Source organism: Sphaeramia orbicularis, chromosome 13 (assembly GCF_902148855.1).
Source record: "Sphaeramia orbicularis chromosome 13, fSphaOr1.1, whole genome shotgun sequence".
In the NCBI taxonomy this organism is placed as follows: domain Eukaryota; kingdom Metazoa; phylum Chordata; class Actinopteri; order Kurtiformes; family Apogonidae; genus Sphaeramia; species Sphaeramia orbicularis.
Window position 1 is genome coordinate 14,272,068 of NC_043969.1, and position 22,772 is coordinate 14,294,839.

At 38.2% G+C, this 22,772-nt stretch overlaps 1 protein-coding gene across 1 annotated transcript in view; it reads right to left on the minus strand.

Annotated features, from left to right (window-relative positions):
- The window catches only part of rap1gap2a (RAP1 GTPase activating protein 2a), an 85,110-nt gene extending 72,344 nt beyond the window's left edge, over positions 1 to 12,766 (minus strand). The window contains 1 exon segment of the mRNA XM_030152066.1: positions 12,082 to 12,766. Within this exon segment, the coding sequence (XP_030007926.1) occupies positions 12,082 to 12,209 (128 nt within the window). The 5' untranslated portion in view covers positions 12,210 to 12,766.
- Between the last annotated feature and the right edge of the window lie 10,006 nt (positions 12,767 to 22,772).

The following is a 22,772-nucleotide window of genomic DNA, read 5'->3' on the forward strand; positions in this document are numbered from 1 at the left end:
AATAAAGTGTTGAGGGATTGTAACAGTATAAAAATAGGAATGAACTGTATGAATGTAACGTTTCAGAACCACACACTGAGGAGGATTTCCTATTAAATGGAAAAGGAGGTGTGAACAGTGTTATAGAATTACAAATAAAATAAGTGTTAATGTTAGGATGTATGTTTGTTGTGAAATCTACGTCATTGAATGTGTGATGTGTTCATGTCTGAGTGAAGGTCAGTTCCCTCTATCTGGAAGACAGACAGGTTATTCTTGGTGGTTTTTAGATGTAACCAGCCACACGTCTAATCCAGCACATAGTCAGTGCAGGATGTAGTCGCCTCAAAGATTCAATGATGTGTGGATTTGTTACTGGTATTATTTGGTCGGACATTGTGTATGATATTCTGCTCAAGCTTTCTTTTCTTATATTCATCATTTAATAGGTCTTATGTATTCTATTTTATTTTATTCTATTTTATAGTAGTTTTGTTTATCTATTTGTTTTTGGGATTTTTTTTGTCTTCTCTCTCTTCTGCCCAGTTTTACTCAGTTCTGGTTGTAGTTATTGTCACCATTATAATTATCACCATGGTTGTTACTGTTTGTATCATTGATATTTTCTTGTGAGGGTCTTCGCCACCTTCTTCTTTCTTGCCCCCCCCATGTCAGGTCCGGCATTGAAATGTGGTTCAACAAAACTCATAATAAAGACAGTAGAATATCAAGGGGAGCTTCATATACTTCATGAAGTTTCCCTTGCCAAAGCAGATTTGTTCAGCAGCAAAAGGCAACCAGACTACGATTCTGCAGTTAGGATGCTGGACAAGACGAGTTAAAAAAAAAAAAAAAAAAGACTCAATGAGCCAGACTGGATTGCATAAACTTAACCCACTTTTACAGAGATCTCGGAAAAAGGTAAGATGGTGATCCTGCCGTTTTTTTTTTTTTTTTTTTTTACCATTGATCGATTTCCAGAAGAAACAGAGATGAGACAGGCTGGACTTTTACACAGTGGACCTGCATTCCGGAATCAAAGGGGCGGTGACGTAGTGCAGCTATAGTGTGACATATAACTTGCATGTCAGAAATACCCTGAGCATAGCGGTGTTGCCAACCTCTCTAGAGTCCAGTATTTCACTGTTGTACAAATATTAGCATAGTGTCCTCCGCCTGAAGTTACAACAGCTCGTGGCTCTCGCCGTCTCCCCAGTTTGATATTTTTCTGGTCATGTTGATATGTTTGTTTACTGTGCACGGCCCATGCTCATTTATAAATCACCCCAGCATGAGGGTCGCACACGCAATACGTCATCAAAACGTCACACCTTGGTTGCAGAACAAGAGATGTTCCTTTAACATAGTGTTCCGGAATCATGAATCCACCTTTATCACGGCTCTGTTACTACCTCCAGAGGAGTTACAGAACCGCAACAAAGGTGGGACCAAATGATCCCACCAGTTCATTTGCACAGACGTCATTCCAGACTAAAGGCAAAATATTCCCGTAATAGAAGTGCTGTGTAAAAGGGGCTATAGAGATAGAGCCAAATCCATAACCAGTCTATTCAGTAAAGAGAGGGTTTCAGCTTTACAATTATTGTTCTGATAAGCACAGGGAAACAGTTCAATTTGTTTACAGGCATCCTTGCTGTTGTGTTCTGCCCCTTAAGAACATCCCCACTTGAAGGACTCTCAAACAGATACGTAATTCATAATAATAAGTAGTGTTTGATGAGATTTTCTCTTAAGGGACCATAACTGTTGAGAACCCGGCATAACTGTCAATTCAAATCAATCTATCGAGTCCAAAGGGAAATTTGATATGCAGACAGGGCCTAAAAACATATTAAAGCAAATCAGACAGCTGAGACAATCACAGAAAGCTGCCAGACGAGAACAAATGATTAAAACTCCTATGACGTAGGATGGGAACACAGCCCCATGTCAGCTTCGAGATAGAAACAAAGCACATATGTTACGGTGTGAGCAGAGGTTACAAGGGCAAATGAATATCGCATAAAGTATTGGATGTCCAGGTTATTGATGGTCAACAATGAAAAACAAAACATAAAAAAGGGGGAAAAAACCCTCAGGGCTTTTCTTTTGCAGACTCTCTGAAGGTGAGAGCATGAACTCTGACTCATGGGTCTGACTCATAACAACCATTAAATCTTGATATACAAACAGAGCTTCTCCTTCTTTTTGGCTGTGTAAAGATTTCCACATCAAATAACAGTGAATAAAGCTGTCTTTTTTTTTTTTTTAACAAAAAAAATACAGTCCATTTCCTCAGAAATGCAGGATGCTGCATATTTGTTAAGAATAGGGGGCATTCTCAACAATGGTAGTGGTCCACCAGCTTGATTTCTCCACAGTTAATAACAATGTAGTCACTGTGGTGATAGATCTGACATGACTGGCTCCTTGGCTGAAACATATTGCATTTAAGGGGACATATTGTACTTAAATTTAACTCTTTCATGCATGAATTATGCAAACCCTAATTAAGATTTTTTTCCCTTAGTCTTTTTATTCCTCTTTAGGCATGAAAAAAAATTATGCGATTGAAACTGTTTTTTGTGAACCTATTTTTCATGGAGTTGCAAAAATGTCTACTCAGCTGTACACCATGTGTTTAATTTTTGAAGCAATGAAACATGTATTTACTGATATACTGTATGAAAACTATGAAAAATTTTTTAAAATATTGTTAATCTGATGTTTTGTCACATTTTAACATACTAGTTATTACTCACTTTATGGAGATTATATGCAAAAAATAACCCAAAAAATTAATGTTAATGACAGTCTAACAACAATAACAATGGCTTGATTTACACTAAAACATGTTAGTGCAGATCAGGTTTATCAAGAACAGCAAAGTTACAGTAATGGTATGAATTACAGTGTATGGGATGATGCATAAATGTCCACTGTGCTGGCTAATATGGAACTAAAACAAAAAAAAAAGTCCTTGAATATACAAGAGAACAGCTGGAGAATAACTGTCCACTGTAGTGACCACTATGCATGAAAGGGTTAAGAAGTTAATGCAAGTTTAGATTGTGTATGTTAACTTTAGACCCAGCTCATTCATTCTACCATGTCAGAATACTTGTGGTTTTAAGCATTGTTCCAAATTACCTATTCCTGTCAGTGCCATGGATACCATCATGTAGACCACAGGTGTCAAACATGTGGCCCGGGGGCCAAATCTGGCCTGCCAAAGGTTCCATTCCGGCCTGCAGGATGAAAGTGCAAAACTTACCCTGAACAGTCAAGGTTGTCAAAATCATTCTGGTTCAGGTTCCACATATAGACCAATGTGATCTCAAGTAAAAATAACAACACAATAACCCATAAATAATGACAACTACAATTTTTCTTTGTGAAAAATTATGTGGAAAAAATCTAAGTGAAAAAAATAGCATGACACAGTGAAAATATTTACATTTACAAAAACTATTCTTTCACAATAAAACGCCAATAAATAAAAAAATAAAAACAAAAATGAACAACCCAAAATGTGCAATTTTAACAATATTCTGCCTGTTAATAAATGTTTTGTGCATTTATGGTTCCACTGTGATTGTGGTTGTGTAAGAGTTTATTGTAGAAATTGTTCAAATTTTAGTTCCAAACTCCAAAATGTTAACAATATTCTGCCTGTTGCCAAATGTTTATGTAACATTGTGTGTAATGTACATGTATAAATAATAAAGAAACACTTGGATTTGTCATTATTTATAGGTTATTAAGTCATTATTTTACTGGTCTGGCCCGCTTGAGATCAAAATGGGCTAAATATGGCCCCTGAACCAAAATGAGTTTGACACCCCTGATGTAGACAGTCTGCTGTGGTGCTGATTTTAGTGGTTCTGGTTTGTCGCGGTTGGTTCAGGTTCAGGTTAGTGACTGTATGGCTAAGACTCCACAAATACTGAAATGTAAACGGCCTGTCTAGACTCAGTTAACGACTTTGTCGCTTTCTTTGTTGAATGAGCGATTTGATAAATTAACAGTATTTTTAAAGCCACGAGCCCTGTTTTATAGTTTTCTCTGTCCCATGTCCCATTTAAGCCAATTTATCACTGGTGTTACCACATGATAAAACACAAACCATGACCTGTATTTTGACAATTTGTCTTTAGTATGAATTCTCATTAAAAGGCTGTTGAATAGCAAAAATAAACCTAATACAATCCCATGAAACAAATTAAATACAAATTAAAAGCGCAAAAGGAGTTTACAATGGTTCTAATTCAGATAAAATAAGATGTTCAGATAACATGTAGTGGTAAACAGACTTAAGTTTTGATACCAGCACCACCTCAGCATCACTAGTTGCCATAGCAATTCAACATAAACATACTGTGACCTCACTCTCAACCTTAACCCAGCACTTCAGCTTCTGCCACTACACTCAGAAACACATGTACATCTCCTTTTGACTGAAGGGTTGACCTATGAGCTGCCATACTTACGCGAGTAAATGAAAAATGTTGTGTGTCTGATGTAATGGTTTGGCTACTTGTCCTATATGACGGCATTGTCACACACAGAATCAGAATACTTTATTAATCCCACAGGGTAATTATTGAGAAAAAGACAGGAGCGACTACAACAGGCTGCCCATTCTCAGTCGGACTGGAGTTTGTCTGTTTACTTCATCATTAAACACAGGTACATATAGGTTAATTCTCCAGTTAACGTCCTTGACCACAGTGCTCATGAGGATCTGGAGCTGGTCCCCAAGTGCCTTCGAGGGCTGATCGCTGCTCCTTATGTGTCTTTTGTGCTAATGTTAATCGCTAATACTAACACTAAGAAAAATTCAAGGACTGAATTTTATAACAGGTAAGATAGAGTGAGTTAACCTTTAAACTTTATATTCATACTAAGTAGTAACATGAAGATGTACTGGTACCATCAGTGAAAATGCAACTCTAGTGACATATATTTACATTATATATGTTTGATATAATCTAAGTGCACACATCAACAAAATATATAATACTAGCACGTTGACCAGTGGGGATCAAGATTATAACAGTTTTGGATTTTTCATTATAGTTTAGTTTTAGTTAGTTTTGACTCTTTTTTCTCTAATTCAGTTAGTTTTAATTCATTTTTTGAGCAAGTTTGCTAGTTTTTATTAGTTTTGGTTTTCTTCTAGATGCTTAGTTTTAGTTTAGTTTTAGTATTAATTATAGTTTTGTCGTATCTTTTACCTCCTTCGCCGTCGTATTCACATAAATCTTAGACAGGACTCTGCTTTCTCCCAACTTTAGTCTCCATGTTTCCAGGTAAAGTGGGGACCAGAAGACGAATGTAAACTACATTAGCTAAAATTGCTGAAGTGAAATAAATCGATGTCATATCAATCCAACATTGACAAAAACAAAAACGAAGGGAATTTTATCTATAATTTTTATACGTTTTAGTAGTTTTATAAGCACACAATACAGTTTTAGTTAGTTATCGTTTTTTTTCTTTTAATAATAGTTTTTATTTATTTCAGTTACCGAAAGTGTTTTTACAATTCTAGTTTTCGTCATTTCTTTAGTTTTAATGATAATAACCTTGGTGGGGATCCACAGCTTGTAGATGTGGTAGTTTTTATGCTGGGGAGAGCTGACGTTTGGGAAAAGATGTTATTTTGGAAGTACTGACATAAAAATTGTTTGGTAACTCATTCTTTAAAATTTAAACGACAATTAATGTATTAATACCGATATCTAGGGACTGAAATTAGTAAATGCGTGGTTCCTGTTTTTAACTGTCATGCAGTATGGTACTGTGCTTTCCGTCAACCGTCATGGGCATAGCAACGTGATTGTAAGGCTACTGTATTCCAAAATGACTAATATCTCCTAAAATATTGGTCCTATCAACTTGTCATTTTTGCTAGTCTCTTCCTTAACCAAATATACGTAAGTGTGCCAAACTCCTGTGTTGGACCACCAGAGGACAATGCTGATCACGCCCATTGTCTCCTGATGTGCAAGGCTGCTTCCTGTCCCTCCCCCTGTCAACTACTTAGCAACATGAATTAAATCAGTCCCTCCTGACTTTAAAAATGGTAATTTTAAAGAAAAAAGATATTTAATGTTGAAATGAGACTATTTCTCGACTGTACAGGGTGGGGAAGCAAAATTTACAATATTTTGAGGCAGGGATTGAAAGACAGTGTATGACCAATTAGTTTATTGAAAGTCATGAGAATTTATTTGCCACAAGAACATTTACATAATAGAAAATGTTTTTATTCTATGTGTCCTCCTTCTTTCTCAATAACTGCCTTCACACGCTTCCTGAAACTTGCGCAAGTGTTCCTCAAATATTCGGGTGACAACTTCTCCCATTCTTCTTTAATAGTATCTTCCAGACTTTCTCGTAATAGTTTTGCTCATAGTCATTCTCTTCTTTCCATTATAAACAGTCTTTATGGACACTCCAACTATTTTTGAAATCTCCTTTGGTGTGACGAGTGCATTCAGCAAATCACACACTCTTTGACGTTTGCTTTCCTGATTACTCATATGGGCAAAAGTTTCTGAAAAGGTATGGATAATAGTGTTAGGTATGATTATGACATCAATATATGTTTGGTTTCAAAACAATTGACGTAGTGCCTGCTGAGAAAAAACAACTAAATGTTCATTGTAAATTTTGCTTCCCCACCCTGTAGGTACCAAATTGGCTAGTTAAAAACATCTCAATTTCTCAGAGCCATGCAAATACACAGACAGATGCTCTGAGACCTTCCAGTATGGTGGTAAAGATATATAATAGACTACACACATTGTAGATTTACAAGAGAATTTGTAATGCATAATCTACAAAAGCCCCTGAAGAATCTGAATTGAAGATGAACTGAATTCAAGATTTTCACAGCTCAACATAACCTCATTTATTTCCTCCTATATGAAGAGCGGTGCATGGCCACAATACAATATGCATCTTCCTAAACATGGACTATTTATTGTGTAATAATAAATTAAACTGCTGCAGTGCCAATTTATTTTCAGCCCTTAATGCACTGGCAACATTATCCTTTCAGGCCTTTCAGCAAACAGAAGCAGACACATTCCGCAGTTGTTTTCATAATGAACGTCAGGTGCTGCAGATTATCTCAGGTGAATGTACAGCCGAGTTTTAGACCTTCAATATGCATTTAAAAAATCCTAATCCTTTTTCTTTAACTCCTCTTGTCCAGTCCTTCAGTAATCACTGAGACGTACCTCTTACCCGGTACTGAAAATGCTAGTTTAGTTTCCTAGAGATGTTAGATATCGGCAGGTTATTAAAGACCATTAATCTTCAAGGGTGATCCGTATGAACAGAAACCCCCATGCTGTGATTACGAATTAGGTCTAAAACACACATTCACACACACTTCCCCCCCTCTGCTGCTTTTCATTGTAAAAAAGCCCTACAAACCAAGAAGAAAATATAATCATTATTAAACTGGCACTTGTAATAAGCAGCTTTTACGACACAGTCTGAACACAATCCATACTTGCTAAGCTACTCAAACACAAGATGCATGTCACACACAAACACACACTCACAAATCTGGAGATAAATGAGCTGTGGAGGACATTAATGTGTAAAGGGTAATATAAACATTCAGATGCAAACAGCAGGCCTCGTGCTGTTCAACTTAATGGAGGGCAAATATACATTATGGCACAGAGATAACACAGTGAAAGGGAAAACACAGATGACTGCATGCCTGTACTCTATGTTTGCATTTGGATGTATCTGTGGCACAGAAAACCGCAAACGTAAAGACAGAACTATATTACAAAATCTATGCAAACACTAGGGATTTAAAAAAACACTACATTCAAGCCAATACAAAGGCTGTTCTATTATTAAGGGGCTGTAGAGGTTTGGCTAAAATTCACCTCTTTGTGTATTCATTGTTAGTGTCCAAGCTGCTTCAAGGAAATAAGCTACTACAATACAGTTGAGAAAACCTGAAAGGAGAGCAATCATGCATGGAACAACAATCAGTCAGGGGAAAAAAAAAATAACCTGAAAATTGTCATCATTTGTGTCTGGATCATCAGGTGACAGAAAAAAATGACAGTAGGACAATGATAAAGAACTGCCCTTGGCTTTTCTGTGCGTATAGATGCGATTGTGACATGAAGGAAATGACACAATCAATTTTCTAACATACATGGCCAGTATGTGAAAGCATATAAAAGGGACAAAAAAAATCTCAAGTGTATATATGTATGTATGTTTTTTTCTGAGCTAAAACCTAAAAGTGAGCTGACCCAGCATTCAGGGAATATGTCCACTGTTGCTCTTAAGTGCATTTTTTACCCAGAGCCATAGAAACAAATCACTTAGGAGAGGTGGGAGTACTCCAGGTTTGCTATTTATTAACTCACTGAAACTGAATTGAAACAGTCAACAGTAGATTTAGACCATATGCATACTCTGTGGACTGTATATAATTAATGGATTGAAGAACTGCGATGTGACCCATTAGTTTTGTTTCAGTTTACCGACTTGGTAAAATGATAAACTTTATAAATCTCTGCGCAATAAAGTCATTTCACAGTGTCATTATTGGAACTTGTTAACCCCAACTACAGTCCAGCTGTCTCTCAGTAAAAAGTGTTTCATTAAATATACCTAAATATGCCAAAAGCCCAATTCGCAGGCGAGAGAGCTGACATTCAGACCTGTCAATCAAAGCCCCGCACAGCAGATATTAAAGCTTATACTGAGATTTGATTAAAGATGGACCTCCAGATCACTTATTAGAGTGGTTAACACAGCATTTTTAGAGAGAAGTTCAGTGTAAGTCTAGGGTTTTTTGGAGCATCCACTGCGGCCGTCAGGTATATTATAATTTTACCATACATCTGCATTGGCTTCAGTTTGGAGCAGAGGTCCTTGCACCTTGATACACTTAACATGAAAGTCACTCTTGGATCGCATACATCCACCAAGCCCACTAATTCATGCAACAACAAAAAAAAAGTAGTTTCTTCAGCCAAATTTCTTAAGAATAATTGCAGTAGTTTTATTTTTTTTTAATCTTGTTTTGTTTTTACCTCTGGCGTTTTCATCAGGGTTTGTCTGTTTGTCTTTCTATTAGTCTGTTAGCAAGAAGACTCAAAAAGTTATGGACGGATGTGGATGAAATTCTCATGAAATGTTGATACTGGCACAAGGAACAAATGATTAAATTTTGGGGGTGATCGGGGGGATTTTTTGTTTGTTTGTCTGTCTGTGCAAGATAACTCCAAAAGTTACAGAAGGATTTGGATGAAATTTTCAGGAAATGTTGATACTGGCACAAGGAACAAATGATAAAATTTTGGTGGTGATCTGGGGGGGTACATAACTGATCTGCCTTGGCAGAGGTCCGCGCTCTCTGAGTGCTTTTCTAGTTTTTATATATAATATCTTTACACCTTCATAAACCTCATAATGCTCACCTGTGCACAAGAAAAGCTGTGATTTTAGCATCAAAAACATTCTTTTCATTTAGAGCTGTGTCCAGTGGTAAAAACAATCATACTGCTTCTAGCTTTTATTACTGTGTCACTTTGTTTTACTCTAAAAGTTTTTTCTTTACAGATCTTATCCCATCTTGTCGCTTTCTGATGCTTTGGTCAAAGGCTCTGTCTACATATATAGTAGACTAGCAGAGGGACTCATTCTTCACTGTAGTGCACATAAATATAGCGGATCATCACTGTGAACACATTCAATTCATACTGTATCTCTACAATCCAGGACACTGGTGTCTTTGGCGTGCTAAACATGTTAATGATAATTTTTAGGTCATTTTAAAAAAAAATTGAATTTAGAAATGCTATGTATAGCCCCTTTACTGGTGCTTTAGAAACTGTTTTGTTTGTTTTAGGGATGTATATTTTAATCAAAACATAATTAATTAAATCATCACAAAGCATATGTCAAATAATGAGGCTGAATCTTACAGGGGCACCAGGAGGTCTGGGGAACTGCCCCAGACCTGCCCTTGGGGTTAATTTTACCCTGTCTAAAACTAAATTACCCACAAACACACATACACATACCAACGCAAACACACGTCAGATAAACTTATCAGCATTTGCAAAGTGAGTTACAGGCTATTTTGATATGCAGCCTATTTTGGTCTAAGCCATTAGCAGTGTAGCGCCATGTGTTTGGCACAGCACATCCGCTGTTCACAACACCTGACCTCCCAGCCCAGATCATTCTGTATATCTCACCACACAATGAGGTTAACGGACAAACACAGTGTGCTTTGGCTCAGATTCTGGCTTACCTGGATATGCATGGCTGCTAATATGTACCTGGCCAAAACAGGTTAGGACAATCTCTGCCGTGCCAACACACACAGACACACACACACACACATGCACACATTATTTGTAACCAGGTGGGTTATTCCCATGGGTCATATTAACTGCGCTCCTCAAAGGCAGCATTAGCAGTAAGAAGATCTGACCACAATGTAGCGTGAAGGGAAAATCCCCTTTCAGATGCAACTGCCTATATAGTGTGTGTGTGTGTGTGTGTGTGTGTGTGTGTGTGTGTGTGTGTGGTCTATAGAGGTTTCAGAACAGTGTTTTTAAACCTTGGGGTCGGGTCACCTGGAATTCAAATGGGGTCACCTGAAATTTCTAGTAATTGATAAAATAAAAAAAAAAACAACTTCCTAATAAAAAATATATGATGAGTTGAGAGACAATCACAATCCATAAAAGACATGACAAACTCTGAAGCTGAAACTGAAGCACTGTGGTACTGTTTACCTTTCAAATGTTCATTGTGGTCGGTTTCAGATGCTGCAGCTCTTTCATAATTCATAGTTTGAGTTATTGTTTGTTCAGTATTAATTGTCAGCCTTGTAAATCCAAACTGGACTGACTGTACATATCGTGACCAAGGAAAATAAAATTCTCACTTTGTGCAGTAATCTACACCTGGCTTTTCTGCCTCTGTCCATAATAATATACATTATATAGACTAAATGTTGTCTAAAATTAACATTTATTTGCAACATAGTATTATCAAACTATTAAACAATCAAAAACAAATGAATTTTAGCAAAAAAAAAAAAAAGTCTCCATTTTGAATGTCTAGGGTCACCAAAAATTTGTGATGTTAAAATGGGGTCATGAGCCAAAAAAGGCTGGGAACCACTGCTGTAGAAAATGCAAACAGTCATCTGAAAATTTGATATTTATTGTGCTCTCAGGAAATCCATGAAATATTGCAGTCCCCAAGATATCGGACTTGTTGAACTGAAAAACCGGTTGGCTGCTTTCTTCAAAGCTTTCACATCTGATACAAGACCTGTTTTACAGCTGTGGTTCGTTGGTGGTTAATGGGCAGTAAGGTATTTATTTTTCCTCTAGTCCACTGCTCACCAATGGAACCCGCAGTTAGTTCATTTAGCCGATTATGCAAATGTACGTCCACACCGCCCCTGAGCTGCGGGAGCTGCATAACTCACATCAACAGGTGGTTTTAGATACTGGTCAGAAAAGTGCACAAATGGTTGAATGAATGACCTGGGTCTTGTGTCTTTGCTCTTTAATTCTCACAACGTTTCTCTCTTTCTCTCAGCACTTCACATTCTTTCTTTTCTTTCCATGCTCCACTTTCTCTAAATCAGACCCTTATTTCTGTCTTTCTCACATTTCTACTCATTAGCTCTTGAAAAGCAGTCAGACAAACCTCTGTTCACCTTCTCTTTCACTTCACAGCTTTATCCCTCTTCCCTGTCTGTCATTTTCACTGACCCACATAAATGCACAAGTGCAGTCAACAACACACACACACACACACACACACACCATTATAAAAGGTCCTATAATAAAACCGAAGCTTCAAACTCAGTGAACCGTATAGAGCACAAAGTGTCCCGTGCTTCAGGAATAACAAAGACATTACAAGCAAATAAAGTGTTTTTTCCTCACAATCTCAGCTGAACACTGCACTGCAGACTGTCTGCTGGTCCCTGTGGCAGAGGACTGCCAGACAAAACCTACTCTATCTACCCAGCATGCCTGCCTCACCAGACCAGAAGACAGTAGAACTTTGACCCACCCTTCACTCTCCTCCTTTTCCCTTTCCTTCTCCTTGGCTTTGCGAGACTTGTGCAGAAGTCCAATCAGTATGACCGCAGCCCGAATGCCAGCCTTTTTGTTGTGGAACCGTCCTCCGGCCTGAGACATCCTGCTGGATGTTTCAGCTGGTGGCAGGATGGGTTCAGGTGACAGCCGGTCCAAGGTCAGTCCAGGGCTCCTGGGCTGCAGGACCTGCTTGGTTGTGGCTTTGCGAGGTTCCAGTGTGACTTTTGGATGCCACAGTTTAGATTCTGTGGTTTGGAGACAGCTGGCAAGTTGGATCACAAACCTGTTTGATTCCTCTCCTTGAATTCAGAACCTCTGTTGTAAATCTGGCCCAGTAATCCAAAAGTTAAGAGCCACTTTTGGCCACTTTCTGAGGTCTGATTAAATCTCTGCTGTTCTTTCTTGTGAGATCAATGTGCCTTTTGTTGTAATCCCAAAGGTCCAGAGTGTTGGCACTTCAGTCCGGCTCAAGGTGAACTATCTGCATTCCCTGCTTCTGCAATCAATCTGTGCATCACAGCTCCATAAGACATGATGAACCCTGATTTGAGGATGAAGCGTTCTGCTATAGATAGCCTCGTAGACACACACACTGTGGCACTGCATCTCTCTGTCTACCTACAGTGCATCCACTTCCCATCTCCACCTCCTTAACGTGCTCTGCTTCTTCTGCTTCTGTGTCTGCTGCTGCTCTGCTGCCGGTTACTGCCGAGCCCTGCCCTCCTCTGTCTGATAGGCTGGAGTCTGTGCACGTCCCCGCCCCCTCCTCCTCCTCCTCCTCCTCCTCCTCCTCCTCCTCCTACCCCGACTGTACTGTTCAACTCCCTCTATCTCTTTCTCTCTGCCCTTGTTTCTACCTTGTTAATAATTTTATATTAATCTCTCTGACCTTGTTCTATCTGTGATTTTACGATTTTATTTCTGGGCACATGCATGCACTCGCACCAATATGGTCTCTCTTCCTCATATACACATGCAAATTGTCCCCCTGTGTAAAATCTAAATTCAGACACGCTTATCATCCAATTGCCTCCTGTGCTGTTGCCAAGGACATTGAAATTGTAATGTAGCTTCATGAAATGAAAACGGATTAAACAAAACTATATTAAAATTAGTTTGAGAAAATTGCCCTGATGTTTCATCCTCTCTTATCTGTGGTGACTCAGAAACATATGGCATAATTTTGACTGTTTGTCCTGTGTGTTGCATATTAATTAACCAATTCCTTCTTCAAACTTCCACCCATTAATTAATCAATCATTTCAGATGTTTTCATTTCATGACATAAAAACACTCAGTGCTAATGTTCCTCCTCCGCCAGGTTCTTCTCAGAGTGTCTCACAGTTCAGTAAACAAAGCTAAAGCAGTCATCTTCCCAGAAAGTATTGATCTGAAGTGTTGTGTTTCCATCTTGTGCCACCTGTTCTACTTCCTCTCTGTTTGCTGTAGTGCCTGAGGCGAACTGCCTGAATGGTTGTCTGAGTAAATGAAGAAACAATTAAATTAAGAACATGAATAGGTGAATGATGAGTTTTATTCGTCTGCAGTATCTTCAAGCTCAGCCTACTGTAATGCTTGACTAAACAGAATACAGGATAAATTAATCCACTATTCGATTCTGCCAACAAGTATTTTCCGTCATGTCATTACATCTAGAAACTTGTATATTAGTGTGAGGAAGATGTGATGATGAAACAGTGTCACTGGATTGATTTCTCCATTGGATTCATGTTTCAATAAGCTTTCTGTTTTCCTGCATCATAAAACATTTCCATCACAAACAATAACATCAATTCAAGGTTAAAAGAAAACAAAATGCAGCCTTGTGAAATTCATACGGCAGCGTAAATAAAAGTAGACAGACAAGGACAAAGACGTAAAATTGCGCAGACACAATATAAAAAGCCTGATGCTGCAGAAAAGTATACAGTGAATCACAGTGCACATCTGGGACACCTTGTCTGCATGAGAGTGACTGCTATTATTATATAGTGAAGACTTATAAAGGTTGTTTGATAGCTGATGTGGGAATTATCTTCAGTAAACTTCATCTACGAATGATAATTATCAAAATCACTGAAGACAACAGAGACAAGCATCTGAGTTGATGAGGTGCTTCAGTAATTGTCCAACAACAACTGGGGACAGATTAAACCCAGGCAACGGCAAGAACCAGCTCCCATTTCTCTGTGCATATCGTTTTTCCTGTGTGTTCAGTGCCATGGCAACGGGGCAGCTGCCAAAGAATGTGCCTGAAGGACCCCAAAGGCTGTACACCCTTAACAAAGACTTCCCTTCTAACAACTGCGGTTTGTTCTTCCAAGGACTGCAGTTTGTAAAGTGCTTGACATGACAGTGGCTTTCCCACTCAAAACCACCTGAGGGTTTTCCCAACTCCTATGTGGAGGCAAACAAACAAACTCACAACTCAAGTGGGCTACCAAACGTCCTCTAGAGACTGACTGCAAAAAAAACACATAGGCTGCTCCAAACACACACCTGCAGCATCCGTTTTTCACTAGGGTCCTATGGTGCGTCATCAAGGGGGACAAAGACACATTCCCTTTTCTCTAAATACTCATATCCTCGCAGCCACAGGTGTGACACTGTTCCTGTGTGACACACCGAGGTGTGCCAGTACACCCGAGAGCTTGAATAAACATACTGATGGCTCACAAACATTCAGTGTATTTTAACATACTGTGCCAGTGGGTGGAAACATTATATTCATGACTGTACCTGCAGACATTTCTCCCATTAATGAATATTTGTGTGGGACAGAATGCTGTCTTTTTGAGTCACCAGTTTTTCTTGGCATTTTAAAAGGTCCGGTGTGAAAGATCTAGGGGGATTCATAGTGAGCTAATCACAGAAGTGGCATGTAATTTTCATAATTATGTTTTCATTGGTGTATAATCACCCGAAAGATACAGCAGGTCACAGATTGCACCAGTTTTTTATTTTTTATTTTTTTTTTTCCTTTTTGGTAAGATTTATTTCTTGGCTTTTCCACCTTCATTTAATAGAACAAGTGGAAAGCAAGAGAGCAAATGTGGCAAAGACATGCAGCAAATGGCTTCAAGTCAGAATCAAGCCTAGGCCACTGTGATAAGGCCCCAATTTACATGTTAAATGCTCTGCCAGACCAGCCACTAGGATGCTCCTGCAGCACAATGTTTCTACAGTATCGGAAATGGACTCCATCATCTCTTCTTTCACATTTTTACACATTGTAAAAAAAAAAATCTTGTTGTTTTTACGGAAAAAAACTGGCAGCTGTGGTTTCCAGACCAATACTGTAAAAACACATCCAACTGTAAACTTATTTGCGGAGTAACATGTAGATTTAACATTTTAAACATGTAGATTTAACATTTGAAACATGTAGATTTAACACTGGATTTAAATGGTAAATGGACTGCACTTATTTAGCACATTTTCTCCACCTTCATGGTGTCCAAAGCACTTTCCAAAACCACCTGGTCCAACTGGGAGCAATTTAAGGTTCAGTGTCTTCCATGTAAACTTTGACATATGGGCAGTCAGAGCCAGGATTCGAGCCACCAACCCTTTGGTTATTGGACTCTACCAACCCATTAATTTACAAGTTTAAAATGTTACAGTGTTAAATGTTTACTTTTTAATAACTTTTATATACATATAGATCTATCTATCTATCTATCTATCTATCTATCTATCTATCTATCTATCTATCTATCTATCTATCTATCTATCTATCTATCTATCTATCTATCCATCTATCTATCCATCTATCTATCCATCCATCCATCCATCTATCCATCCATCCATCTATCTATAAGCAAATATGCCGTTATTTCAACATTATGGTCTTGCCATTTAAACGGCACCACATTGTTTTTCAATTTACAGTTTTATTTTCTAAAAACAATAGAAATACATAATTTCTACATATAAATCTGGTTTTGTTCACATACTCTTCCTGTAAAAACTACAGCTATATTTGATGTAATGGATAATACAAAAATCTTTTAAAATAAAGAACTTTGCATTGTATTGTCACTTTTGTATTGTCAGTTTTTTTATGTTGCAATTTTACAACTTTTTGGTGTTAATTCTACAGTCATTTTTAACAGTGCAGCAACTCGCTTCCAGGTTGAAGATTTACTGTGACTTACTATGTCTGAGTATGGACCAGGTGAATATTCCCTGAACTAGAAAGACCAGAACAGACAAACCAAACACTGGCATCTCTGTGGACCTTCCCTGTTTTAGCAGTATGTGTGTATGTGTATGGGAGGAAGAGGTAAGGGCAAAGCGGTAAAATCTCATCTTCACATTTAAATGCCAAGAAATATTAAGCCTCCTACAGATGGTGAGACTTCAGCAATCTAATAAGCTTATCAGCAGCCACGCTGTTTGACATCAATGTAGACCTCAGTACCTGGGTACATCATCTATGCAGACTGTGTAATGAAAAATTTACTGAATCTCAGGCTATGACATAGGTAATTGTACATGAATAAAACATTAGTGCATGTTATCTACATGTGCTGCTGTTGCTGTAAACAATGCAGCTAAGCTAATGATATGTCTATATATGTTGAGTGAAACCTCCAAAGTATAGAAAACAAAAATGAGCACCCAGTAGTGACTTGGGAAAACAGGCAAACTCTGGACAACAATTTTGTAAACTGTTGAGGTAATAATTTTTATCCACATGAACATACCATTTGTGGTTTTTTTTTCTTTTTTTTTTAATTTAATTTAATTTTTAATTTTAATTTTTTTTTTTATTTTTATTTATTTTTTATTTATTTGTATTTATTTATTTTTTTTAATTTTATTATTATTATTATTATTTTTTTTTTTTATACCATTTGTGTTGATCAATGTCACTTCATGTTGATTTACTATTGTTAAGTAGCCATAGGTTGTAGCAGCAGCAGTCACACTGTTAGATGGTTAAACTAAATTTCTGACCCTGAAGTTTGCCCCAGTCTGTTTTGGGTTGCAAAACCATGTCTATGAACAGCTCTCATTGCAAATCACAGACTGCTCTTTTTATATTTACACCCGTAATTACACAGTAAATCATAAACACAGTTGCTTATAAAGTTGGAATTAATTTTGTTTTCAGACACATTCATATTTTTAATCCTATTTATACACATCAATAATCACCTAAATACAGCTAATAAGCTTGTATTTATGCTGTGTTTACATGTCTGCCTCAGTGTTGTTAAGTGTTGATAGGTGTCTGTTTTTATTGTCTATTCACTTTTGTTTTGGCTTAAATACTTTTATTATCTTAGCTGCTTTGAATTGTTTTTAACTATGTTTATTTTTGGATATAGTATACTTTTCTTTTATGATAAGCTTGATTTGCACTGACCTGAAGAGCACCTTGAATTTCGTCATGTTGATGCCTTATGTTAATATGACAATAAAGCTTGACTGACCAACTTTGACTAAGAGAAATGATAACATACTGAGTCTCAGTTATACTTTATCAACATTAAATCAGTGTCACAATCATTTCATGAGAAGAGGCAAATAATGTTTATTCCGACTTTAGTGGCAACCGTGTGTTTCTCTGATTCAGAATGTTTTTTGATTTAACAAGAATCGAAATGGATTGGAAACAATTCTTCACAGATTGGTTTCTATATCTGTGCATGAACTACTCTAAACACAACATTTACCAGTGAATCGTCTGACTGACTGAAGCGTCGCTGTGTCCTATTTCAAATCAGCACTTATCGACCTTTTACCTTTGAACACAGTAGTTTTGAGGATAAAACAGGCGCATTGTGGGTGCAGAACATGCACCACCTAAAATTTACAGCTGCAAAACAAGCAGAAATGCAGCAATAAATCAAACATCTGCCTATTAGTAAGGTCGATGGAACAACAATTAAGTACAACGGTAACACAAGAGGCCAAGACAGCGTGATGAAACTGAAGTGGATACTAGAGCGAGCAAGAACATGCCAGACAAACACGTTTTCTAATCACATCTATAGCCTGATTTGTTGCTAAGGATTTTGTCAAGGATTCCCTTAGGAACGTTCTTATGAAATTCTGAATGTAAAATATGGTCAAATAATAGAGATGTCTTATTTTAATGTGTAGTGGAAAGTAATGCATTAAACAAATGGTAAGTACTAGGGATGCACCAATACCACTTTTTTCCAGACCAAGTACCGATATGAGTACTTAATAATACCATTACAGTTCTTAGTTCCTTATGAAAATGTGCTTTATTGTCGTTGTCATTAGTCTGACTGTAACAAAGTGCTGCTACTGACATTTAATGCATAGGAATGAGCGTTTCTCGATCAATCCACCAGGAGGCGCCGCTCTAAATGAACCATACTGGCTAAATACCACAAAGAAAATTACATATTTTGAGAAGAAGAAGAAAGTCAGTAATAACAAACATGGAGACGACAGAGGTAATACTAATGTGGTTACTAATGTTGATATTGATATTGATGAGGGTAGCTGTCATAAATCTGTCAGTAGTTTTTCTCTAACCCACACAGTCGCTCTTTGAACAGATCCTCTACCTCCACAGTTCCCGGTGGTATTCTCCGTCTGGGTACGCATCCATGAGTACCTGGAAAACAGATGGAATGTTCGCAGAGGACAGACAGAACGTTCCATCCATATCCGTCCGTGTCTTTAACGTTACTTGCAGTCAGCGTTACTTTTGTCACCGTCATTTATTTTGAAAAATCTCCACACTGCTCACATTTCTCCTCCGCTGCCTATCGGCTGCACTTAACTGTGAATGTCACGCTGCCATAAGTGGTATCGGTGTGGTTGTATCAGAGTACTTTTACAAGCACGAGTACAAGTCCACATGCTGAGTATCGGACCTGATACTGGTATCGCTATCTGTGCATCCCTAGTAAGTGCTGTATCACAATGGATCACATCACATGTCACTGAATCAAACTGCACCAGTCATTATACAGGGTGTATCAAAAAAATATATACATTTTGAAAAATTACCCCCAGTTCTGCATTTGATAATTTTTGGAATTTTCTTTTATGGATGACGGTAGGTAAGGGCATTGGTGGATATTTGTCCGAATTTACAGACCCAGGTTTTCATGCATGAGTGGGCATGGGCAAATTGTGCAATCAAATGCCGCATTTCCACTGCATGGTATCGGCTTGACTCAACTCGACTCAGCTCGGCCTTTTTGCGTTTCCATTACAAAAAAAGACCTGGAATCTGGTACCCGGTACTAGTTTTTTGGTATCACCTCTGCCGAGGTTCCAAGCAATACTAAACCGTATAAACACTGCAGACCACTGATTGGTCAGACAGTTTTCTCTGTGACCTGCCATTTTACAAAAAACAGATGCGGAAGTGCACAGTTAATATAGCGGTATATTAATCCATATGATAACAGCCCAAAACTACATCATGGTCGGTCGAGGAGATTCAGTCTTTGGTGGCCGATGTAAAAATTCAGTTGAGACAACACGCAACAAGCGAGTTTATCAACAACTCTCTGAGCAGACGACACGGAAATAACGTGCCACATCGCTATGACGTCCAGGAACTTTAAAGTCAGTAGTATCCTGTAATGGAAACAGTCTCCGGGAATACCAAGTTGAGTGGAGTCGAGCTGGTTCCACGTAGTGGAACCGTAGCACAAGTTAAAACTGGTTAATGCGAAGTAGGTGGGATTTAAATCCAATCAAAGGTCATGGGAGGGGAAGGGTTAACCCTAACCCTAACCCTAACTTGGCCTGTCCTCAGGGACATTTTCAGGCCTAAACAAGTTGAATTAACTTTGAAAGGCAGGAACAGCTGCCTTAGGTAAAGAAATGAAATTGACATGGTGGCCAAAGTGTTAATGCTGTAACCTGGCAATTTTGTGGAAAACAAGATGGATGCCCATTGTCCCCTCCCATGACCTTTGATTGGATTTAAATCCCACCGCTACATCACACAAACCAGTTTTAACTTGGATTGCACTATTTTCCCCTGCTCACTCATGCATGAAAACTTGGGTCTGTAAATTTGGACAAATATCCACCAATCCCCTACCTACCGACGTCCAGAAAAGAAAATTCCAAAACTTATCAAATGCGGAACTGGGGGTAATTTTTTCAAAATGTATAGTTTTTTTTTTTTTTATACACCCTGTATATTAAAACTGTGTGATGAATGGTTTAAGTACATTGTCTTATGAAGAAGAGTTGCACATCCTTAGTAGTAATAGTCAAATCAAATGCAGACAACATGCAGGCACTCTAGGTTTTTATTGTAATTCTAGAAAGTTGTAATGTTTTCCTGTGTGTTTCCAACACATCTCTGTTTCTCTACACACACACCACTGTCTGCCTCAGTGGTATTCCAGTGTCCGAGCAGCTTCTCCTGTCACTTCACAGCTTCTCAAGTGTCCCAGACTAACAGATGCCAGTCTACTGACGTCACCACCCTCTGCAGCTCATTCTATAACAGGACACACACCCGAATTACATGGTCAACGCTGAAATGCGCCTTACAAACAAACGTATGTCAACCCTAACGCTGCAATTACAGTAAACACGAGGCCAAACACACACACACGTGCACACAGAATACTTTATGCCAGCTGCCAACCACCAGAACAAAATGACCTTCACAACTGCTGCTCCATTCCCAACACACACACACACACACACACACACACACACACACACACACATAAACACACACTTTCACGGCAATCTCCTTCTTGACCTCCACTGTGTTATACATTATTGTTAAAGTAGTATGAGTGATTGTGGCGCTTGAATGTAAAAGCCTTATTTATCTTGTGAGCATCTCTGCAGATACAGATGGCCACACACACACACACACACACACACACACACACTTCACCATATAGGCTGCAGTGACGGTCTGCTATGAACAGGAGCATTTGTCCAGTGTTTATGAGGACATGGTGAATGGACTGCACTTTGGGATCAGTGCTGTGCCCAAGGACACTTCAATACATAAACAAAAGAAAGCAGGGGTTGAACCTCCAACCCACTTCACCACCTGAGCCACAGCCAACAGAACAAACAGAGCTGAAGTGGATCTGGATCATTGATCAAACAACGCTATAAATAAGAGATTAAACTTTAAATGTCATGTTGTCATATAAACCATACGACGAGCCTTTAAAGTAAATAAAAAGAAATGTCATCGCTTGCAAGTTTTCACCTGATGTTTTGCGAACCATGTGTTTGATGTGGTTTGGAGTTTGGTGTAGACGTGTAAAGCAAAGCTGTGGGTGACATTGTACTAGGGATTATCATGGTGCAATAACCATCGTCAGAAAATATCATGGTTTTACAGCATCATGGTATTAAACAGTTATTATTATGAGTTAAAATAACCCCACAGAGGAATGAAAAGGTTTTTTTTTTCTATTATGATTGAAACCTGAAGCTTTTTAAAAGTGGAAGTAGGTGTAAAGTCACCCTGAAAAGAGTAAATAATAATACCAGTAAGTTGTACATTTACTGGTAGAAAAAAAGAAAGTTGGAGGAAGAAAAATGGAACTTGATAAATAAGATAAATAATACTAGATGCACTCAGAGAGCACAGACCTCCACCAAGGCAGATCAGCGCCCCGGATTTGGATGAAAATTTCAGACAATGTTGATACTAGCACAGGGAACAAATGATTAAATTTTGGTGGTGATCAGGGGCCATGGGGGCCCACTGATCTGCCTTGGCGGAGGTCTGCGCTGTCTTTTCTAGAAAAGCCCTTGTAGCGCGCAGATCAGTAGCCCCTGATCACCACCAAAATTTAATCATTTGTTCCCTGTGCCAGTATCAACATTCCTGAAATTTTTATCCAAATCCATCCATAACTTTTTGAGTTATCTTGCACACAAACAGACAGACAAACCAACACCGACAAAAACATAACCTCCTTGGCTAAGGTAAAAAACAGGAGTTCCATTTGAATGATGTGCATACACAGGTGAGAGTTGCATTTTTGTTTTTATTTTATTTTAATGAAGAAAATATCCACAATATGATGACTAATATTTATTTATTTATTTTCTACTCTGTACTGGTATACTAACACAGCCTGGCTAAAAAACAGAGAGTCTCACACTCATATTTCATTGGACTGTCTTTAGCAGCTTTGGCACACATTTGCTGTAGCATTGTTTCCAACAGATTATGCAGTGTCATACTATTTATTTCCATTCAGAATTAATTATTTTTTCATCAAGATCTTGTAGTGATGATAGGAAAGTCATACCGCTGCATAAAGTCTTCTCCAGCAAATCTCAATCCATGTGTGAAAATGATGTCTCATACTCCCCGAACAACTCTTTCACAATCTGATCCTAATGAATCCTGGTGTGCTCATCCTGGAATGTGTCATCAGGGAAGAAAAACATCTAAATTCAGAATTTTCATTAGTCAGATGACCTAATTTTATGGACACATAGCTTTGCTGAACTTAGACCTGATCAACTGAAACAAACAGGTCATAACACTGCCCCCACAGGGTTGGAGTTTAGGAACTAGGCATGATGGGTAATCACTTCATCCACCTCTCTTCCCACCCTGATGGGTCAGTCTGCACAGCTGTTTAGTTCCATTATGCTTCTGAAATGCTCTTCTTTAACTCCTAATCATAGCTGTAAGTTCTAAGGTGGATTTTTTCC